This window comes from Artibeus jamaicensis, unplaced genomic scaffold, assembly GCF_021234435.1.
Source record: "Artibeus jamaicensis isolate MK-2021 breed Jamaican fruit bat unplaced genomic scaffold, CSHL_Jam_final contig_64, whole genome shotgun sequence".
Lineage (NCBI taxonomy): Eukaryota > Metazoa > Chordata > Mammalia > Chiroptera > Phyllostomidae > Artibeus > Artibeus jamaicensis.
This window is the reverse complement of record NW_026521911.1, coordinates 4,230,633-4,254,008: the sequence shown is the minus strand read 5'-3', so window position 1 is coordinate 4,254,008 and position 23,376 is coordinate 4,230,633. Positions and strand designations below refer to the sequence as shown.

Below are 23,376 nucleotides of genomic sequence, written 5' to 3'. Positions count from 1 at the left end.
AAACTTATTTGAACAAATAATAAAGGAGAACTTCCCAATTTGGCAAAGGAAATACACTTCCAGGAAGTCCAGGAAGCTCAGAGAGTCCCAGAGAAGTTGGACCCAAAGAGGAACACACCAAGGCACATCACAGTTAGTTACACTGCCCAAGATGAAGGATAAGGAAAGAAGCTTAAAAGCAGCAAGAGAAAAGGAGACAGTTACCTACAAATGAGTTCCCATCAGACTGTCAGCTGATTTCTCAAAAGAGACCTTAAAGGCAAGAAGGGGCTGGAAAGAAGTATTCCAAGTCATGAAATCCAAAGATCTACAACCAAGATTGCTCTCTCCAGCAAAGCTTTCATTTAGAATGGAAGGGCAGATAAAGTGCTTCTCAGATAAGGTCAAGTTCAAGGAGTTCGGCATCACTAAGCCCTTATTATATGAAATGTTAAAGGGACTTATCTAAGAAAAAGATAAAAAATGTATAGTAAAATGACAGCAAACTCACAATTATTAACCACCACACCTAAAACCAAAACAAAAACAAAGCAAACAACTAGAACAGGAACAGAACCACAGAAATGGAGATCACATGGAGGGTTAGCAACAGGAGTGGGAGGAGGAGAGAGGGGGAAAAGGTACAGAGAATAAGTAGCATAGATGGTGGGTGGAAAATAGACAGGGGGAGGGCAAGAATAGTATGGGAAATACAGAATCTAAAAACTTATGACACATGGACATGAACTAAAGGGGAGGAATGTGGGTGGGAGAGGGTGTGCAGGGTGGAGGGGAATGAAGCAGGGGGAAATTGGACAACCGTAATCGCATAATCAATAAACTATATTAAAAAATAAATTAATAGGGAGTCACACATTAAAATGTGTGAAGTAAAAGGCTAATGTGAATCTTTTAAAACAACTAGGATAAATGAAGAACTAGAATTTATTGAAGATGCTAAAATCAACTAAGGTATCAAATTTATACTTAGTTCTTAGACAGAAATAAAAGAGAAAATTGTGACTTAATATGTTTCTTTCTGTCTGATAAAAGGAAACGCGCAAGTGTGGTCCCCTGAAGTTAGAGTCAGACGATTAGGATTTGAATGTCTTTGCTCATTCATCAGCGATTCAGTTTATGTAAATGTGAAATGGAGGTAAGAATAGAGAGACTTTCAGGACTTTTGCAAAAGATAAAATAGATTACATGGAAAGATGGCTGTACCCTAAAATAAGCTATGTAAATATAAGTTATAATTGTTTTAGTTTTCATTTGGAAAGATATTTTTTGGCATTGGATTTCTAGCATCAGTTTAAAGTGGGGGAAAATATTGAAGGATTTGTTTTCCGTATCGATCTAACAGAAATGAAAATAACAACCAATTAAGAGCAAAAAATGGCAGCTACTACCATTTACTGAGTACCCTTGTGGACAAATTCTGATCTACAAACTTGACATTCATTATTTCTCAAACCTACAACAATCTTAGGAAAATTATTCAATCTTCATAGGCACTCCCAACTTCATCCAGTCAGTGGGACATGTATGCAGATCTGTGGGACTCTAAATGCCCATACAGCCAGCCCTGGCTGGTGTGGCTCAGTGGATCTCTCAGTGGCAGTGAGAGAAGCAACAAACCAATGTTTCTCTCCCTCTTTCTCCCTGCCTTCCCCTCACTCTAAGGATAAAAACAAACAAACAAACAAAATCTTAAAACAACAACAACAACAGCGATATAAACTGCCACAGAGCCCTCCTGACTGTGACCCAGAGGGCATTTGTCTGGAACCTCTGCTCTGAGAGCGACGGCTGCGTGCCCTGTACTGCTGGCTGTCTACTCAGGTCACGCACGCTTTTCATCACCCTCCCTCAAGCACAGGCACGCGGAGGGTGCACTCAGCCTGTCATGGGTCTTGCATGGCTCAAACGCTCAGATATTTGTGGATTGGGATATACACCATGCACACGCAAAAATGTGATTTTTCTACTCTTAAAGACAAAACATCGCACAGAGGATAAATTATAAGTTAATTATCATCATCTTTCAAAGTGAGGACTTTGACTAAAAATCTGCTTGTCCACAGCAGCATGAAGTTTAAGTTTGAAGTGATTTGGTGGAAACACTGTAGAATTCACAAAAAAGCTTAAGAGACAGGATTTCTGCCCCTATAAACTGCTTTAATGTTTATTTACCATACTGAACAGTGTATCTAAATGCCACTCTAGAAAACAGAAACTTATTAATATATGTATATATAAAAATATTTCTGCTAACTAATATGGTAACTAAAACCTATCTGGAAGAATATCCAAGATCAGAAGAATAAATAGATGATAACATATGCACACAAATAAAATATATATTAAAATATTGATTAAGGCTTTTTAATGTGTTGGGAAATGCCTGTTTTCAAGAAAAAGAAAAAGATACAGAAAACTCTATCCACTATCTCAACTATGTAAGAAAAAATGAAAAGGTTTGGTCAGAAGCTGCATGTGAATGGTGGGATTGCGGATTGCTTAAAAAATCCTGTTCTACCTTTTTTGTACTTTTAAAAATTTAAACAATCGGTATATATTATTGTATTTAAACATACCTTTTAAATAAAAATAATATAGGGTGGTACTAAGCCTAAGCATAGGGTTCAGAAATAAACCCTCATATATATAGTTAATTTTCAACAAGAGTATTAAGACAATTCAATGTATAAAGAGTAATCTTTTTGACCATTTTTTTCCAGGATATTTCATGCAAAAGAATGAAGTTGGACCCCTTCCTTACACCATACAAAAAAAAAAAAGATTCAAAATTGGTCACAGACCTGAACATACAGGCTAAGAAACCAAAGAAAACCTAAAAGTGCTTGGTCTAAACGTCCTTAGATATAGCATCGAAAGCACAAATAAGAAAAGGGAAAGTACATAATGTTGGACTTCACCAAAACTAAAACCCTTGTGCTTCAATGGATACTATCAAGAAAGTGGAAAAAAAAAAAAAAAGACAACCTGTGGAATAGAGGAAAATATTTGCAAATCATATATTTGAGAAGGTACCTATGTCTAGGTTATATAAAGTTCTCCTACAACTCAACAATAAAGATACACGCCCAATTTAAAAATGGGCAAAGGGTCTGAATAGTCATTTCTCTAAAGAATATATACAAATGCCCAATAAGCACATAACAAGAAGCTCAAAATGATTAGCCATTAGGGAAGTTCAAATCAAAATCACAATGAGATACACTTTACATTCAGTAGGATGGATGTACTGATAATGTACTTTATTATAGTAATAAAAAACCCCAGAAAATTACAAGTGTTGGCAAGGATGTAGAGAAAACGAAACTTTTATACACTGCCGGTAGAAATGTAAAATGATACAACTGTTTTAGAAAACAGTCTGGCAATTCCTCAATCTATCAAACACAGTTATCACATAGCTCAACAATTCCACTAGGAGGTATATACCTAAGAGTAATGAAAACATGTCCTCACAAAAACTTGTACATAAGTGTTCATAGCAGCATTATTCATAACAGTCAAAAGAATAACCCAGATGTCTATCAACTGGTAAATGAATAAAATGTGGTATATATTCATACATAACTTCGATGTGACAAAATGATTTGGCAATAAAAAGAAATGACTGATTCATGTTACAACATGGACGAACGCTGAAACTTGTTAAGTGAAAGAAGCCAGTAAAAGAACGAATGTTTCATGGTTCCATTTATATGAAGTGTTCAGAACAGGCAAGTCTATAGAAGCAGAAAGTAGAATGGTAGCTACCCAGGGAAGGACGTCTGGAGGAAGTGGGGAGTGATTTAAGCTAACTGGTACAGGGTTTCTTTTAGGGGTCATATATTCTAAAATTGACTGTGTTGATAGTTGTACAGCTCAATGAATACACATTTTAAATGGATAAATTATATGGTATGTAAATTATATCTCAGTAAAGTTGTTTTTTAAAAAAATATAGATATAGGACTTAAAAATAGTTTCCACTATATTACTGGCAAACTTTGTAGGCAGTGGGGGGCATTTTGACTGTTAAAACATCCTTGGGAATTTTTATTCTTGATTCCAAGAAGAATTAAGAAAATAAATATGCATTTTCTCCCCATATGTCGTAGACATAGGACTGCAAGTTGAAGAAATAGACAGGAATTTGAGCTGCGAAGTGTAAGCTGGCATTGATCCCTTCTAAACAGTTGTGCACTGTAAGCCCCACGAGTAGTCAAATTTTAGAGAAAGGCCATGTCCTCGGCAGAACAGAGGTTTCCAACTGTTTTTGGAAGAAGAAGCTACTTTTACTTTCTATGAAGTCTTAATATAACTTAATGGGAAAGAGGTAACAGGCTGAAAGGAAGAGAGGTCATGAAGTCCCCAGATTCTAATCCTAGTTCTTCTACCTAACTCTTGGTCATGGGTCTCATCTGCAAAAGGCAGATGACTGCGCTCTAACCACCTTACGGGATTGTAAAAAGACCCAAAAGAGAAAGGGAGAGGAGGGGGAGGTGAGGGGAGGGGAATGAGGAGGGGAAGGGGAGGGCGAAAGAGGAGGGGGAGGATGTGGGATACTAACATTGTATACCCCACAATTAGTGGGGTACAGCTGGATTTGACCTCAGAAGATTTGGTCTTGAATTCTGTTTGCCATTAATAGCTTTGTCATCCTCAGGGAAGGAACCATAGCAGCAACTCAAGTTTTTATCTCTAAAGATAGACCTGGTCAACATAACTTCACAGAGTGTGAAATGAGACATCAAAGTAAAAATATACCAAAAGCCATTACATTCGATACAAATGTAAATCATCATTATTATTTATAAACTATATCTTCAAAGCATTGCTCTTAAGTCCCTGAGCTTTCAAGAAAGAAGACAGGCTTAAGAAAAGCCAAAAGCGATAGGAAGGAAACCACTGATAGCATTATGCCTTGCACTGCACAGTGTTACCAGAATTAAAATGGGCAAGTCTCTTAGACAAGGTGTCCACATTTGGTGAACTGGCACACGTGTCCTGGTTTATCAGACTTGAGCAACTGAGTGTCTCATAGGAAATCTAGATGGCCACGTTTTTCTAGGGCAGTGCTTCTCAATCTTTTTTTTGTCTTGAGATCCCTTTACAGTCTTAAAATTATTGAGGACCCAAAAGACCTTCTGTTTATGTGGGCCATATATATCATGCATTAGAAGATAAATTAAGAAAACTTTAAAATATTCATTTTAAATAAAATATTAGAAGTCTATTACTTGTTAGTGTAAATAATATTTTAATGGAAAACAAGCATATTTTCCAAAACAGGAACTGAGAAAGATGAAGGATATTTGTTTTATATTTTTGGAAGTCTTTTTCTTGCAATTCTGCCTAAAGAGAAGACTGCTGTATTCTCACAAACTCTTCTGTGTTCATTTCATTCCTGGATGTTGTTTCATAAGAAAATCCTGCCTCGTACAAACATATAGTTAGAGAGCAAGTACTTAATATAGCTTTTTCAGAGAACTGTGGCTATTCTTCTCTGGTATCCCTGAAACTAAATCAAGTAGTGATATCTTAAAAGTTAGTAGCAAGGTAAATCTGAAAACAGAACGTTCTTTTTACGTCTGTTATATTAAAACCCCTTGGTTTTTGGCACTTCGAGGAGATCTTTACCTGTACATGATTTCATAGCATCATACATTGGTCACTTGGAAAATCTTGGCTCACCAAGTTAAAAAAGATTTTACATGTTGACACATTCATTAGAACCACAGTTGTTAAATATCACTACCAACTTCATCATAAAAATCTTTAAGGAATGGGAAGCTGTCAATCTTACGGAGGCAAACACAAATTTTCAGAAATACCAATTTTCATTCCAAACCTTGAATTTTATCATCAGTTGACCACCTGCACCCATTTTGGTCACCCCTTAAGCTCCTGCCTCTGGCGACCACCAAACATGTTTTCTGTATCTGAGTTTAGTTATTGTTTTGAGATTCCACATATAAGTGAGATCATATGGTATTTGTCTTTCTTTGCCTGATTTATTTCACTTAGCATAATGCCTTCAAGGTCCACCTACGTTGTTGCAAATGGCAAGATTTCATTCATATTTATGGCTGTATACACACATTGTACATACAATGGAAATATCTATGTCACATTTTCTTTATTCATTCATCCATTGATGGACACTTAGGTTGCCTCCATGTCTTGACCATCATAAACAATGACACTATACACATGGGTGGGGGTTTGTATGTCTTTACAAGTTAGTGTTTTCATTTTCTTTTGATAAATACCCAGAAGTAGAACTGCTGGATCGTATGGTGGTTCTATTTTTAATTTTCCGAGGAATTTCCATACTGTTTTCCGTACTGGCTGCACCAATTTACACTCCCACCAACAGTGCACAAGGTTTCCTTTTCTACACACCTTTGCCAACATTTGTTAGTTCTTGTCTTTTTTATAGTAACTACTCTAAAAGGCGTGATAGCTCATTGTTGTTCTGACTATGATTTTCCCAAAGATTTGTGATGTTTAGTACCCATAATATAGTTTAAATCTGTTTACTGCTCTCCATCTCTCTCCCTATAATCCATTAGAGCAGCTAGAGTAATACTTGAAAAAAAAATCAAATCACACCACTTTCTTGCTGAAATCATTCATTGGCTTCCCTTCATTTTTAGAATAAAATTCAAACTCTTTACTATAATCTCTATGGCCTCAGATATACTCCCTGCCTACCTCTTCCCTTAATTACTATGCTCCGACCACATTAGCTTGTTACTGGCACCAAGTTCTTTCCTGCCTCTGGGCCTTTGCACTAACTGTTCCCACGCCCTTAAGGACCTTCCCGTTTCCTAGCTCTCTGCATGGCTGCTTTCTTGTCATCTCCATCTCTTAGCTGAGTATCAGGTCTTAATGAGGTTTGACAGCTTTTTCTAAAGTAGGTCCCTCTCTAGTTATTTACTATTATATCATCTAATTAATTTCTATCACAGCACTTATAACTGCCTAAAATTATTGTTTATTGTCTAATTCTTTTCATTAGAATTAGATTATAAACTTAATGAGGCAGGGATTTTTTTTAAAGCTTTACTGAAATATAATCATATACCATACAATCCATCCATTTCAAGTGTATAATGCAATGGCTTTTGGTTTATTAAATTAGCTTTTAATTGTGGTCAAATATGTAACATAAAATTTGTCATTTCAACCACTTTAAGTGTATAATTCAGTAATATTAATCACAACCTTGTGCAGCTATCACCACTTTTCCAAATTTTAAAAAATCATCCCAAATAGAAACTGTCACCATGAGTTAATAAGCCTCCCATTCCCCTCTTTCCCTAGCCCTTAGGAACCTCTAACCTACTTCCTATCCCTAGGAATTTGCCTTACAGTTGTTCATATGGAAAGTAATATAATAAATAATAACACAAGAATAAAATGTTTTTCTTGTACTCCCAACTGTAAACCCACTTTTGCCCCATCCTGTTTATAGCACATGGTAGATGCTCAATAAATATTTGTTGAATCAACAAATTAATCAATTTTAAGGAAGTTACAATTTTTCTGGATCTCAGTTTTACAGCTGTGTGATGGTGCTATATTACAATTCATTCATTTACTAAACATCTTTACAGAATTTGTAGTTTTAGGCATTGTGCTTACTCATGAAAATATCATAATGTGCACAACAGTTATAGTCTCTGCTCTTAAGAAACATTCAGTTCCTTTTCCATTTGGAAATCTCACCTTCTTTGATTCTGTGCACACTCAGAATGGAAACATAAAAACGAGGACATATATGGAAATAAGCCTGTTGGATCATACAATACTGCACCGAAGTGACAGATGCCAAAAGCCACGCCGTCTTCAAACTCATTTAATGTTAGCAGCTCTTCTCACTGTGCGGTGATGAGGAGGGTCACATGAATGCATCTGTGTACATTACAAACTATAAATGTAAGGTGGAAGTCTTGTACTTTTTGATTTACTACATTTTATGCTTTGGGAACTATAAGAAAATACTGTGCTATACACAAATTCCAATATACTGACGAACTTACTGACAATTAAGGTGGGACCTTGGTTTTCAAATCAATGCTAATTACACTGAGCCTGAATTTTGCCAGGTTCATTTATTTGTCGTGGTAAATGCTGACCAACAAAGAATGCTATTTCCAGACAAAGGGGCTGACACTTGAAAAACGTATTAGTAAATGGTGCTAAGAACAAGACATTTGCTTTCTTCACTGTCACCACTGCGCCGGCACACACGCTGTTAGGCAGCAACGACAGGAGGAGGGCGAGCGGACCTTGCTAACCCTCTCGGCTCCTCACACGACACTTGAGGATTTCTGCTTGAAGGCCTGTCTTTCTAAGCTTGTGCTTTCAGCCCTTGGGCTGGACTGATCCCAAACACTGAAGTAACAAATATTACTAAATTCTGTCATTTCCTCTACCAAAAAAGTGATTTTACTACTACTTCTGGTTGTGATGAAAGGTCCTATTGACTATTCATTCAAACCCTTAACCAAGTTATGGATGCAGAATTCAATGACTTCACTGCTTTTCTCTGGCACTTTAACACACGCCAGTGCTTTCATCCACCCCCACTAACGCGGTGCAGATTGCCGAGGTGCGGCCATTTTAACGGCGTGGTCTGTCCACGTCCCTAGAGGGGGGATAAGTGAGGCTGGCCGAGAAGACAAACTCCCATTGAACAACACGGACTGGTCTATATGTAGAGAAAAACCTTCAAAAGTCAGACATAGCTTGTTGATACCTTACCTGGTTAGGAACCATAATAATTAATGGTTTTTTGATTTGTTATAAGTGGAAATGTAATAAAGTGATGGTAGAAAGGCTAAAGACAAAATGAAACATACCAAGAAACAGTAAGAGGTGAAAAAGAGTTGAAGCAAAGAGAGGCTAAAGGTCACAAATTCGCTACAAGTTTCTTCCTAAACGCTAGAAAACGGGCTTCCTGAATGAACTCTGAAACCTAAGGAAGTCTGTTTATAAGAAGTTTATTATCCTCTGCTTTTTAAACTGCCACAAGTTATAATTTTTTTTCTTTTAAATCAGAGAGCATGATACTTGCTCTCTCTGGATTTACAGTGGTTAACCTATGGCTCTTAAACACAAACACAAGTGTAATCTCTCATTTTCAAAAAGAGTATAAGGTTACAGATGATACAAAATTACTAGAAGCAATCCATTTTTTAAACAGATGAGTAAAAGTAGTTCAACACACTTGTGGCCTCAGTGCAGTTAGGAATAAAGTCAGAGGCTACCTGGGAAGTGCTCCAAAGTGAGGACCGAACAGATGGGAAACTAAGGGTCTGGCATGGAAAGCTGACTTCAAATTTTCCACTGCACATAGTCAGCCTCCACCTTTGTCCTGTTTTCAGAGCAAGCTGGGCTATTCTTAGCACCTCTTCACACCAACTTATGGCATTCCTATTGGGCCCTAAGAAGAAAGAACTAAGTGAGAGAGAGAGAGAGAGAGAGAGAGAGAGAGAGAGAGAGTGTGTGTGTGTGTGTGTGTGTGTGAGAGAGAGAGAGAGAGAGAGAAACTTGGTTTTATGAGGAAATCTAGGCATTTTGGTCCTAGCCTGAATCAGGAGTAGGTTTCACCGGGAATATTCCAACAGATTTCTAACCTAGGGTGCAGGTGCTTAGAACAAAAAGAAAACAGGCCAAGAAGAGAAGACCTCTGAACTCAGATCAGAACTCAGTTGTACTAAATGAGGCCAATGCTACTGATACCCTGACTCCCAGGCTCTGGACCCCAGAATTCATGTCCTCTTTTCGGCGTTGGCTGACTTCACGTGGAGATGCGCCCCAATTGACTTAGACCTCTTCTTCCTTAACGTACTCTTAGTCTGGTCGGGTTCTGACCAGTTCTAAGCACTGCCTCTTCCATGGTTTGACGACTGCGGTCAGCAGTGTGAGGCTGGCAGCCTTGAAATTAAAGTCCTATTTCTTAGACTGAGATACTTTTCTGCCAAAAACAGAGGGAGGGAAAGCACCGGCTGTGGGAAGAATGGCACACAAAAAGATGAGTCTCGGGCCAGCGACTGTGAGCAGGGCACTCGCCTGGGATTCAGAACAGGAGCTGGTGTGGCAGCAGCAATAAAAGCAGCGGGGCTGAGAGGGCACGCATGCGAGGTTACAAAGCGAGTGACCAACTGAGGACTGCAAACCAGAAATTGGGTCCGATGGCAGAAAAGGATATGAATCTTAATAAGAACCAAAGTAAAAAGTGAACTATTAGACTGAGTTTGGATGAAGTGCAGAAAGGTAAAGATGGCACCACATCAAGGAGTGATTCTATGTCTTATCAAGGATGGATAAGGGAGTTGTTCAGTGAATCCTCAGACTCATACAGATAAAGGGCAATCTGGGCTCACATAAACAGAAGAGTCACGAACCTTACTGTTTCTACAAAATGGAAAGCTCTGGGGATACAGGTGATAACGTCTTTAAGCAACAGCCAAACCCTGGATACTCCGCCATATACTCCTCCAATTGGAATGGTTTCCACGTAAAAAATAAAGCACTGAAGCTGAACTTCCTTTACAGCTAGAAAAGTTGTGAAATGTCTACCTCTTGAAATAGAGTCAAGTATGCTAAAGAAATGCTGCATGTTTCTTTCAGGAAAATGTAAACCCAAGCCAGCATCCTTTAAGTCTTTCCATGGCATGTGGAAAGACATTACTTAAATGAGATATTAACTTGCACGACCTTGAGAGAACCACAAAAATCCAATATGGGTTGGAAGGCCCATGGGCTTGGTCTTTTCTTTTTGGCCCTGGGTCATATGATGAGAAGACCATCAAGGACTTGCCAAAGTTGCTAAACTTGTACTTCATAAACAACTCCAGATGCAAAACGAGCTGCAGAGGCAAAAGGTTGTAAAGCCCACATTCGAGTACAGTACTAGCAAGTGGCAACCCAGTAATGGGCTTCTGCGCTTAGTGGGAGGACTCCAGTTTGTACCCACTGCTTCTCAGTAGTATTTATAATGGCAAAGAATAAGGCCGTGGCCAAAAAGGACTTTGTATTAACACTGTAACTGGTTAAATAAAACAGTCAACTGTAGTTATATGCGGGAAGTGGGAGAACGAGGAACTACTTACCTGTGCTATGTTTTTGTTCAGAAGATAGACGCCATAGTCAAATTGCAACTTCTCCCCGCCTTTTGGGTATAATGGGAACCTAAAAAAGGTAAAGGAGGATCAGAAGTTTTCCAACATTTGGCTGAAACAACCTCGAAATTGCTGAAAAAGGTGGAAGTTTCTTGGATACGGTATGAACATCTAAAGACTTGGGCTAAGTCAGTTATAGTCATTGCAACCTATTATCTTAGCATCTTCATTACGTTAGTCAAATTAGAACAATGGCTACTGTGTTCCAAACAAAAAACTGAGTAGGTCATGCAACAAGGGATGGCTATATTAGAGAGTGACCCCAGGGGGTCCTGGAGGCGGGGGTGGGGGTGGTAGAGGGATTGAGAAAAAAAGGTGGAGTGCGGGGAAGAGAGAGGAGAGGGAGAGAGAACTCGTGGGCATGGACGACAGTGTGGTGACTGGGGGGGCCAGGAGGAGGACTGGTGGGGGTGGAAGAGGGTATGGGGGAATAAACAGTGATGGGAAAAAATAAAATATAAAATTAAATTAATAAGTGACCCATTAACCCCCAGAAGTTAAAGCCACTGTGTTTCATATTTACACATCATAACCATATTATAATAAGATTAAGATCCTAGAAAATTTCTCCTCTAATACTTTGGACCCAGCATCTCAACTTCTACTAAATGGGAAAGAAAGAATAGGAAAACAAAAATCAGACATGAGAGCAATATGTTCAATTTCTGTTTCATTTAAGGTGGTCAGTCAAATCAACAACATTAACATGGATAAAAGTCCATTAAAAAATCCATTCACATTCACAGGGGTGGCTATTTGGATGCTGTGTCTCCAAGGTGATGTACTCGTGCCACAGAGTTCTCATAACACTTTCCATTTCAACCCGACTCACAGAAGCAACAAAGGCAAGAGATCTGTGAATCTTTATAAAGATAGTGAGTTATTTTAGGGAGTAAGTTTCCCTCACTATTTCCTTTTTCCTGCTCCTGCAAGTGAAGAAAAGGTTACAGTATACTTACTTAGTCATATTTTCCCCTGATTCTTACGACCAAGCATACATCTTATCCTCTCAAACAAATTTCTCTATCAATAGATAGGGTCAAGAGGAAAACTCCACCTTCCTTAGTTCTGCAATATAAAATTATTCTCAAGAACAAAATTATCTTATTGAAATGAATGGTAGGTGATAATTACTGGATATTCTTAATTTCATTTGCCTGAGGAAAAGACACATCCCATATGGCCTGGAGGATATTGTTTTTTAGGGAAAATAAAAGAGAATTTAAGAGCCTTAGATTAAGTTCTCAAAAGTTGCTGATTACATAGTGGCCAACAGGTAAATCTGCTGTGCTATAAATTTACAGGCACTGGGGAGTGAGCAAGGTCATGAACTGTTTTTATTCGCTACTAAAGGAACATCAAATGCTTCACATACCCATCAAGAGGATATAGCTTTGTACTTAAAGCAGAAAAAAATATGATATATGGTTTGGTCCTAAATTGAGATGCATAAAAATGACAGCAAAGCAAATTCAGGATAAACAAGGGGCAACACCAGGCTTTCCCAGGGTATCTGAGAATCCATCGGGTTCGTGTAGGATGCAGAGAAAGTACCTCTTTGGAAGGACCTATCAACAAGGGGGCCCCTTGGAAGAAATCCACAAGGGCCCTAGAGCTCTGTACTTTGTAGCTGTTACTCTATAAACCATCACCTGTGGACAGTGCACAGCTCTCCAAATCCACACCTGTCTCCACTTCCAAATTACACATACAGATGCCGCACCAGACATGCTGGAAGCGTAAACGGACGTAAGCATGCCTTGAGGGCCAGGCCTCTGTATTTCTGAAACGCTGATTTCACAACATTAATTTTTTAATTTTTACTTTATTGGGACTTCTTTGTAGAAAGTGTCACAAGGTATGTATGTAACATTGAAACGAATCGACAGTGATTAGAGCTGAAAGTTCAGATAGGGCAATTTTAAGTCAGATCAAATATTAGGACAGAGTTCACATCTTAAATTGCTTTGAAATTCTTAAGTGGTCACTGCAAGTTGAACAGTATAATATCTATAACTATTACATATTCATTGTGCTTTGCAAAAGTGCATGGATTTGTATGTTTATTAAGCAATCTTAAAGAAGGAAATCTATGTTAAAAGGTAAAACCTGTTACCATCAAGATGTAAGACAGAAATCAAAAGCATCTGAACTCAATATAGATAGAGGACCACATTAGCAAACCATAGACGGCTTAGATAAGCAAGTGATCCTTCAGGTACAACCAGAAAAATGTCCTCAGCACCGCAAACAGGCTTCATTAAGGGGAGTGTTATATTAAATAACTGGAGGAAGAACTATACATTTCCTATCATCACGCTCTCACAGAAAAGGGAATTCAAATGAGCAATATTAATTCTTTTTCAAATTAATTTCCAAGCTGTTTAAAAAATTCACACACTCTACATGGTAAGAAATCAATAAATTACTAACAAATAGATTATGTGTGAAGACGATTTAAAGCTCTTCAGTACAAAGTAATCTAAGTTTGAAATAAAGAATTATGTCATAACCACCAAAAGCCTAGTAGGACCCCAGTCCGCTTTAAAGGGAACAGAACAGCAATGGGGGACGTACTATTACTGACAACCACTTTGCATTGGGTCCCGCTACACTGAGAGATTCTGTTCAGTCCCGTTCATTGTTTTCTCAAGCATACAGATAAATAATTGGAACCTTTCTTATAACTTATGTTTCTTATAGGTTTTGTAATCATCCCATTTGACTATAAAAAGCATGCAGTGCAGTAGAACGGTCCAGTGTTTTATTTAAAAGAAAATGCCTGGCCTTGGTCACCTACTTAGTAGAAGAGATGTGACCTCAGTATCAGGTGTTCGATTATAAGTTCAGTACTATTCCTACTACCTCCGAGTCATCTGGAGACACAATTTGGAGAGAAATGATGAAAGGAATCAGAGGAGTTTAGCCTGAAGCACAGAAGTCTCAGGAACAGCAAGTAAAGCACGTTCAGGAAGAAAAAGAGGTTGGTTTTGTTCTCCTGGCTTCAAGCAGAGAGAACCAGAGTCAAAGGTAAAAGTTACAGGAAAACTGATTACACCACAGAGTCAGTGCAGATCCAAAAGCTCTCGGGCAGAGAAAGCCAATCTGAGACTGGCCAACAAATAACGGACACGTTATGCAGGGGTTTCATGGGCTGAATGGAGGCGCCCAAAAGATATGTCCATATCCCAATCCATGGAACCTTGGATATGACTTATTTGGCGAAAAGGGTCTGCAATTAAGTTAAGGATTTTGAGATGAGATCATCCTTGATTATCCAGGTGGGCTCTACATCCAGAAGTACATCCTTATAAGGGACACGCAGAGGAGGGACCCAGTAAAGAGGAGGTCGTGTGCAGCTAGAGGCAGAGACGACAGTTACACGGCCACAAACGCTGGGAGGCTGGAGCCACCAGAAGCTGGAAAGGACGAGGCAGGTTTCTCCCCTGTGCCTTTGGAGGAAGTGTGGCCCTGCTGACACCTTGACTTCAGACTTCTGGCCTCCAGAGCTGCGAGAGAATCAACTGCTGCCACTGTAGGCCACTGGGTCCACAGTGGTTTGTTGCAGCAGCCCTAGAAACCAGCGTGGGGTCCAAACACCGGCTGACCCAGTACACTAGACGAGGCATAACATCTCCTCTATCTCCAAGATCCTATAATTCTAGAAATGCAAAACTAAACACGCAGGAACCCTGAAGACAGTACAAGACTGTAATGATAGGTGTCCGCTAAGGCTGCAAAACTGGCTGACTGAAGTAAATGGTACACAAGAACAGATTCTTGGTCTCCAAGTAGAAAATGTTTTCAATTACATTTTTTTTTGTGTGTGTGTGTGTGTGTGTGTGTGTGTATGTATAACAATTATTTCATGTGTGCATACATGAAAATACATCTCAGTTTGGGGGGAAACTGTAAAAGAAACTGAAATTGGATCATCCTTCCTTAAAAAGACACAATTATTGTGCTACCTGCTCTTCAATGGCAAACTCTGGCTGTTTACAAAGGACTACACGGGGTGGCAGCTTCTCGTTCTCATCTCCGAAGCCCCACACCCAGGTCTGGTTCTTCGAGGGCTCAGTGGGGGGCGAGGATGTGGCCGGAGTTAATTCTGAATTCTGACTGTGGTACTCCTATCAGTCCTGCCCGCAGCAGCAGGACGACGTGACCAGGCGGTCATATGTTGCAAGGCCGTGACTTTAACTTCAAACTTACTTTTCCCATCCAGGTTACTTTTCGACCACAACACAGGTTTAGGGTGACCTCCCTTTTACCCGCTTTCTTTGCCTTTTACACGTGTAGTGATTCATCAAGTCAACAAATTATTTTTCCTCTGAAACAGTCTTATCTCTCCGTTCCCACTGCCGCTCTGGAAAATTCTTTGTTGTTCTATGTGCCGTAGGATGTTTAGCAGCATTCCTGCCCTCTACTCACTAAAATACAGTATTATTATTTAACATTTTTAAAAACCATATCACTCTCTCAACCCTGCTTCCTAATCAGTCACTGCCTTAAATTCGAACCTCTCTGCCTAGCTTTCAAGGCCTAACTCACCTGACCTGTCTGCCTTATTTATCTGCGACATTATTATGCTCAAGAGGTTTCCTCATAGTGTCATGGACACACCAAGTTCAGCTCTGTCCACCTTTCCGCACTTCCTGGAAACGCCCATCTCTCTTTCCTTCCACCTGGCAGGGTAAAAGGCACTATGTTTCACACTGTCGTGTCTAAAGAAAAATAACTCACATTTTTCTACTAAGTTGCATATCGCTAAAGCTTTATCTCTAACTCATTGCAAGTTGGTGATAAGGCATGATGCAGGCCATAGGCACAGGAGACGGAAAATGGCTGGAGTGGAGCGAGGGAAAGGGAAAAGGAGGTACAGTCCAAGAGGTGGCGGGTCCAGGTCAGGCCACAGCAAGTACCTGGCTTTTACTCTGTAAGAAGAGGGAAAGCTCTGGAGGATTCTGAAAAGAGGAGAGACCTGGGCGCTTTGGCTACTCTCTGAGAATAAACTTCAGGGAAGCAAGAAAGAAAACAGAGAGGCCACTACAAAAACCCAGGCAAGAGGAGAGGGGAGTGAGAACCAGGATGGTGGCTATGTAGTGGGGAGAAGTGGCTGAATTCTTGCGTCCTGAAGACACAGCCAAAGCAAGCTGTAGACAGATCTCACATGAGGTGTGAGAGGTGGAGGAGGCGAGGATAACTTCAAAGTTTTCTGGCAAGTGACAGAATGGAGTTGTCATCTTAACTGATAAAAGTACTGGTGGCATTAGAACAGACGGCTGGGGGATTGGGATGAGGAGCACGGTGTGAGGCTCGGTCCTAAAAGATCAGGCTGGAGAGGTCAGCAGGCATCAGACTGCACACGGTCCTATGCGCCGTGTGACGGCTATCCCGAATACATCCTTAAGGACAATGAGAGAATAACTAAAGGTGTTATAAGCCTGGCAGTGCCAGGATTGGGTTTGTTTCTTAAAAACCAGTAGTAAATAAAGGGGAACAAGACCTGGTTAGGAGGGTGTTTCAATGATCCAGGCCAGAATAGTGATGGTTTTGATTAGGATTCCAGAATGAAGAGGGACACATATGAATAGATATGAGCTATAATCTGTGAGAAGTGAAAGGACTCTGAGATATATTAGTTCTGACAGTGGTAAAGGAAGAGGAGTCGAACATGACCCTTTGGTTTCTAGACAGAGTGACTAGGCAGACAGTATAATCCATGAACTGAGACAGGGACACTGGGGGAGCAGCAGGCATATATATTACACATGTATATGCTTATTATGTACAACTTTATTGTATGTAAAATTAGTAGAGGAATTTGGGGTGGAAGTATCAGCTCCTTTTATAATTCCTTTATAAGGAATTACAAAAATGGAGATGGAAGCTGAAGCCATAGGTAGGAGTGAGGGGGCCTACAGAAATCGTAGAGAAGAGAGGGCAGTGGGAATGTCCACGAGAGACAGGGAAATGGGAAGGATGCACGAAAGGACTGGTCAGAAAGACTTGAGGAAAACCGAGTGTTTCACCAGAAAAGCTCAGAGAAAGTGTTACTTTAAGAAGCAAGATTACCATCAGTAGTCATATGTTGCTGACAGGTCAAGCAAAACAGACATGAAAACATGTCTACTGGCTATAATTACATGAGTTCACTGGTAGGTGGCTTTGGTAATATGGTAAACACAAGTTTCAATGAAGTAGTGGGAGATGGAGGAAGCCTGGTGTGAGTTCAGGAGTGACTGGCAGTGAGGGAATGGAGATGACAGGCAGTCTGGCGCGGAGAGGAGCGCTCCGTGGCCGGAGGGCCGCGGCCGGGCAGAAAGAAGGCCCTGTGGAGGTGGGCGGGGGGGGGCTCGCCAGCCTATAGGGGCAGCACAGGAAAAGGATCTGCCCTAGGTGGCAGGTGGGATGGCTCTTGCACTGTAACAGGAAGGGTGAAAGAAAATGACCACTGTGGAGAGTTTATTTATTCAACAAATTTTCACGCTGTGCCAGGTATAGTGCTAGGTGGTAGAGATATCAAGGTGGGCAAACACAGATAATGAAGCTTGAAGTTCAGTGGAGTAGACAGACATTGCTCACAGATCACACTTACAAATATAGGATTTATAAGTTAAGTACTCTGAAGGAAAAGAACAGCATTCCGGAAAAGAACACCATTCCATAGAAGAGACAGACAAAAAACTGAGAACCAGGGAAGACTTCTGGCAGAAAGTGACCCGTCAGGTCAGCTGAGATTTCGGAGGCGGGCAGGAGCTCGGGGAGGGAGGCTCCAATGAAAGGAAGCAGCACGGTGAAGGACATGGCAGGGGGAAGTGTGGCGCTCCAAGGAATCGAAAGAACAGTACAGTCGGACTGAGGGCACTCGTGACAAGAGATGAAGCTGACAGGAAGGTAGATTATGCAGGGCCCTCTGGACCATGTCAACTCATAGTCTCTTTTTCCCCATTAGAAGAAAAAAATGGAAGGAGTTGAAACAAAGGTATAACTTGCTCAGATTTGCATTTGATACCTTCTTTCTTAAATTAATCCTTTCTCTTTCACCTTTCCTGGTAATGGTGTATTTGCATTTTGAAAAAAATAGGCGGATTACAGTGGAGAATAGTTTAGAGAAGGTGAGAGCAGCTTGTTGCAGTAATCTGCGGTGGGTCGGACTCAGGTGACAGCATAATGAGTGGGAAAAGGGAGACTGATCTGGAAGACTTTTAGGAGATAAAATCGGTACATTTGGTTATGGCTGGAAGTGAAAGATGATGGAGAGGATCATGAGTGACTCAGTGTTTTGTTTTGCCCAGTGAGATAGAGGGCTGATCAAATGGTAAAACAGTTGGAACCAAGAAGTGTAACAGAGCTGCTGAACCCAACAGTGGTTATTAATCATGAATTTATAATGATGCAATTGGGTGACATTTGCCTGGGTGCAGCAGGTAGAGAGAAAATAGACGGCAGGGCTCTCAGGATAACACAAAGTCACAACAGTGGGCAAGACAAAGGTGGAACAAAAATAATGAGCCAAAATAAAATCTGAACTAGATAAAGAGGCCAGGGTCTGAAGGTCACCAAGAGGAGCGATGCGCAGATGGGTAACAAACAAGCTGAACGAGGACAGGCAGAGTAAAACGCCTGAATCGAGTTCTGAGTGTGGACTGAGGTGGTGACATGATTCAAGAGTGCAGCCATGGGAGCAAATAAACATGATGGAAGGCAAGAGGTCACTGGTAACAAAGATCAAGAAAACGAGGGGCCAGGGAGTTGGATGAGTCATCCACTTGTGTGCTAATGTCATGCACAACAAGAATTGACGCAGGGAGAGAAACCATTCGTCTGCCCTGCACGCTCTGTTTCTCCTGTTTCTCTGTTGCCAAAATACGTGATGAGTAAGGGAGTCGTAACTGAGGACTGGTAGGTGAAAGAGTGGTGTAGCTGAAGGATGTAGTCTCAAATGAATAAGGTTTTTGTACGTCTACTTAACCAACAGAGAAGGGAAGAACCCAGAAAAAAACAACAAGGAACAAGAAAACCACAAACTCAACTTCTGAATCTGAACACAACATATAAGAAAATGAACAGCTGCCAATGGTAAGGCTTCAGGAAAATGGGGTCCTAATGAACACTCAGGTTTAGACGGGGAAAGAGGCAGGCTGACTTCACTGAGAGGGGCCTGAAGACACAGGAGAGTTACTGGCGATCCAGGTAAGGTGCACTTTCAGGGGACTCAGCTGAAAGACTGGTGGGCCGGGTCAGCATCAAGGAAGTAGAGGGCATTTTGAAGACGATGAAGATAATTATAAAAGGTTTTGAGGTACTTGAAGGGAGGTTGAGGTACTCCCATCTGATATCTGGTTTCTCTATGCAGTCAGAAGTGCGGTGATTTACGAATGAAGTTTTCCCCTTTCATTCTGGGTGCGGAAAAGAGCAGAGAAAGCCTGAGGCAGGCACGTGGCAGGAGAACCAGCTCTCCAGGATCTATCAGTCCGACCGAAACAGAGGACTATGAATTTAGAGTGCTACCATCTTTCCAACTGTGTGGGTTTCTCCAGTAAATAAGTGGGGCAGAGGCAAGAATGATGGGATGAGGGTGTTCGGAACACTGACAGGAGAGAGCCTGTAAGTGAAACCACTGGGTAGGACAGCAATGACGGTGGCCTACCAAAGGCAGAATAATGGTGGCAGTCTGTAACAGGGTACATTATCTGTAGAGAGTTAAACAAAAATCTTTGGATTAAAGATCGGTCTTTCTTTAAAATAAAGATTTATTTTTAAAGAGGGGGAAGGAGGGAGAACGAGAGGGAGCAAAACATTGATTGGTTGCCCCTTGCACAGCCCCAACAGGGGAACTGGCCCACAAGCCAGCCATGTACCTTGACCAGGAATCGAACCAGTGACCTTTCGCTCAACCCACTGAGCCAAACATGTCAGGGCGAAAATTGGTCTTTTTTTATTTATTATCACTGTGACTCAATAAATCCAAATAATGCCAGTGATAAAATATTCCTCCCAGAAAAAAATCTGTTGTTGGGCTAAGTTCTAAAGAATTGCCACTGTGACTATTTAATTTCAATACACATATAAGCTTCTAATTGGGGTGTTTTCATATATATACTCTAATAAGCATTTTCTCTACACGGAAGATAGTTTACAGAAATCCCAGTTTGTTGGGAACAGCCCAACAAAGTGAACTGAACTATACACTTCAGTTTCTACTAAGTTTTGGATGGTTTGGAACGTCCCAAGTTGGCTTTGGCCACAGTTCGTGTCTCCAGAGTGGCTGGTACTACATAATGCTGTGTGTAAGCAGTAGATTAAAAATAAACAATAATAGCAATGTGCAATTCTACTTTTTTGAGTTAAATTCTTTCCTGGAATAGGTTTTTAAATACTTATTCAGATCCAAAAATATTTGAAACCAGCCTTGAACCAGGTACAGTGAAATACAAACCTTTACAATTGTTCCTTGCAGATGAGCACGCAAATTGTGTTCAAATAAAAAAGTAAATATATATATATATATTTTAATAAAAGAAAATTTTCTGTTTTTTTTCTTTGGTGATTGTTTATTTCATGATCATTATTGAAAATAATTTTATCATATAGAGAAAGAGGTGTTAAAAATGATCCACTCCACCCTGGCTGGTGTGGCTCAGTGGATTGAGCGCCAGCCTGTGAACCAAAGGGTCTCCAGTTCAATTCCCAGTCAGAGCACATGCCTGGGTTGTGGGCCAGGTCCTCAGTTGGGGGCGTGTGGGAGGAAACTACACATTGATGTTTCTCTCCCTCTTTTTCTCCCTCCCTTCCCCTCTCGCTAAAAATAAAAATAAATAAAATCTTGAAAAAAAGTGCCAAAAACATTAGGTGTGCCAAAAACACTAGGTATGCGTCACTGAGAAAGGACTTTAAATACACACTGGGAAACACAGAGGGGAAGGTAATACTCTAGACCCAGAGGCATGGACCCAGGGGTATGCGAGGTTAAGACAAGAAAGTCTTTCCTTGGGAAGGCTGCAGGGTAAGTGACACTGCGGTACTGTTAGGTGAGCCAGTTAGTTTACCTCCATCTAGTCTATCCTACTGTTGTATCCATAGTTGTCTAGTAAAGAGGTTGAGGATGTGTATATTATGATTACTGAAAGGGGTTTCAGAAAGCACAGAGGAATGATAGAGTAGGGAAGAAAGAACAGAGATGACAGACTGGAGGAGAAGCAGCAAACAAAAAATCACGCGGAAAGAATTAATGGAGAGAGGGTGACAGAAGTCGTCACAGGAGAACCAGAAGAGAGAAAACAGCAGAGGTGTCCTTCCTGCTGCTGGCAGGACCACAGGCCACGCCCACCCAGCCAGCAGGTGTGCCCGAGGCCCAGATCCATGAACGATAAAAGTATTCTATAAACAAGTGATAAAAAGTATTCATTGAAAAAAGAATGAAAACAGAGAGAATATATAATAGGGTATTATATATGCCAGCCAAAAGAGATGAAGTTTTATATGATAGATAATAAGATGCCACCACAGGTTTTTAAAGGAGAAATCATGTCAGAGAAGGTTTACATCAGATTATTCACATTGTCAATATTAAATATAGTACTTTAGAGAGAACTGTGCTAAAAAGAGAATGGAATTTCAAGGAAATAAAATTCCAAATAATTTCAGTAAGGAAGTTAAAAATAATTTCCATTTTTAAAAAATTGGTAAGGTGCCGGGGTGTGGAAATTGTTAAAGAATTCAGTATCAATTTCCTTATAGAAACCTTCCAGTTTTTCCATATTGTTTTGGTAACTGCTGAAAAATAGTCTACAGGCTACTTTCAGTGAACAGGGTAAAATCAAAGGATGGAAAGCATATCTTTTTAACACTCAGTTTTGAACAGTTCTGCCAAGTCAGTTGAAACCATGTCACGCACAGCGACGGCCGTCCTTGTTTGCCCAGGCTGACAGCTCCCGTTTCCCACAGAAGTCTGCAAACACTAAAAACCCCGAACCCCTACCATTAAGCATGCAAGGTGCGCAAACCCACCATGTTTGGAAATGCCAGAAATGTTTCCATCTAGAACATGAATTAGGAAGCAAAACCATCCACCATTCTAAAGTTTACAATAACTTCACCAAGTGTGCATATAATATAGGTTTGCTTAAACATATCAGTGCTCCTAATATTTTCTGTAAATCACTTCCTTATCAGTGCTGGGAATGTAAGAGGTGCTCAGTCCTAAATTATTTAATTATAATTATTAAATAATTATAATTTCTGGGGGAGAGGAAGAGGAAGGTAGAAAGGAGATTTACATGCAAAAATTAAGGCTTTGAGGTCAGAGAGGTATAGGCTCAGACCTCAGCTTTGCTACTTACTTATAATGTAAACTTATAATATGTACCTGTTTCCGCGTCTCTAAAATGTTTAATAACACCAATCTTTAAGGATTGCTGTGGAAATTAAATTAAGCAAAATAATCTAAGACCCAGCACAGACATATTTCAGTAGACATTCCAGTGTTGACATTACGATGCCTTACCACACCCCCCATACCGATCTTTAAGTTCCACAGGGGAAATACCATTTTTTATTTATTTTGCTGCCTCCTGAAATTACAAAGCATTCTTATGCACCTTTTACTTATACCCTCTATTTTAATTGTCTACACAAATGTGTTATCTCCTCTATTAGAAGGTAAGCTCCTGAGGACCTGGGTGTTAAGCTCAGAGTAGGCGCTCAACAAATATCTGCAAAAAAATGAATAAATTGAATTAAAGAATCGAAAAATAATTGAACATTTAACAAATAGTTAAGTGATATATAGCCCTGTAAATTAAAAAATAATAATATTAAGATTCAAAAACATTGTCATCATTCTTTCTTTCTTAACTTTAATATGCCTAGATGTCCAACTTTTATTTTTAGAAGTGCTTTTGAATTTTGCTCAAAGGACCAGTTCATTTTTGTTAAGTTTTCCTTTTTTTTTTTTTTTTTTTTTTAACAAAAGACAAATTCTTCAGTAGGGAGAAAATTTCAAGTTACAGAGGGCTGTTTGCTGTGAATTAACAGGAAGTAGCCCCCTCTAGTACTAGAGTCGAAGACCCAGTGACTACTGCCGAAACAGCAGCAACAATGACTCCGATGCTGGGCACTGTACTTCCTGAACACCTGCTATGCATTAGGTATTACTATCAGCGCACACATCCGTACAATACTA

General features: G+C 40.1%; 1 protein-coding gene across 3 annotated transcripts in view; it reads right to left on the bottom strand.

Annotated features, from left to right (window-relative positions):
- Positions 1-23,376, bottom strand: part of UVRAG (UV radiation resistance associated) — a 281,275-nt gene that overhangs the window by 62,572 nt on the left and 195,327 nt on the right. For all 3 annotated transcript variants that reach the window (XM_037131554.2, XM_037131552.2, XM_037131553.2), the window contains one exon: positions 11,121-11,199. In XM_037131554.2, coding sequence (XP_036987449.2) covers positions 11,121-11,199 — 79 coding nt within the window. The remainder of the gene's footprint in view (positions 1-11,120; positions 11,200-23,376) is intronic.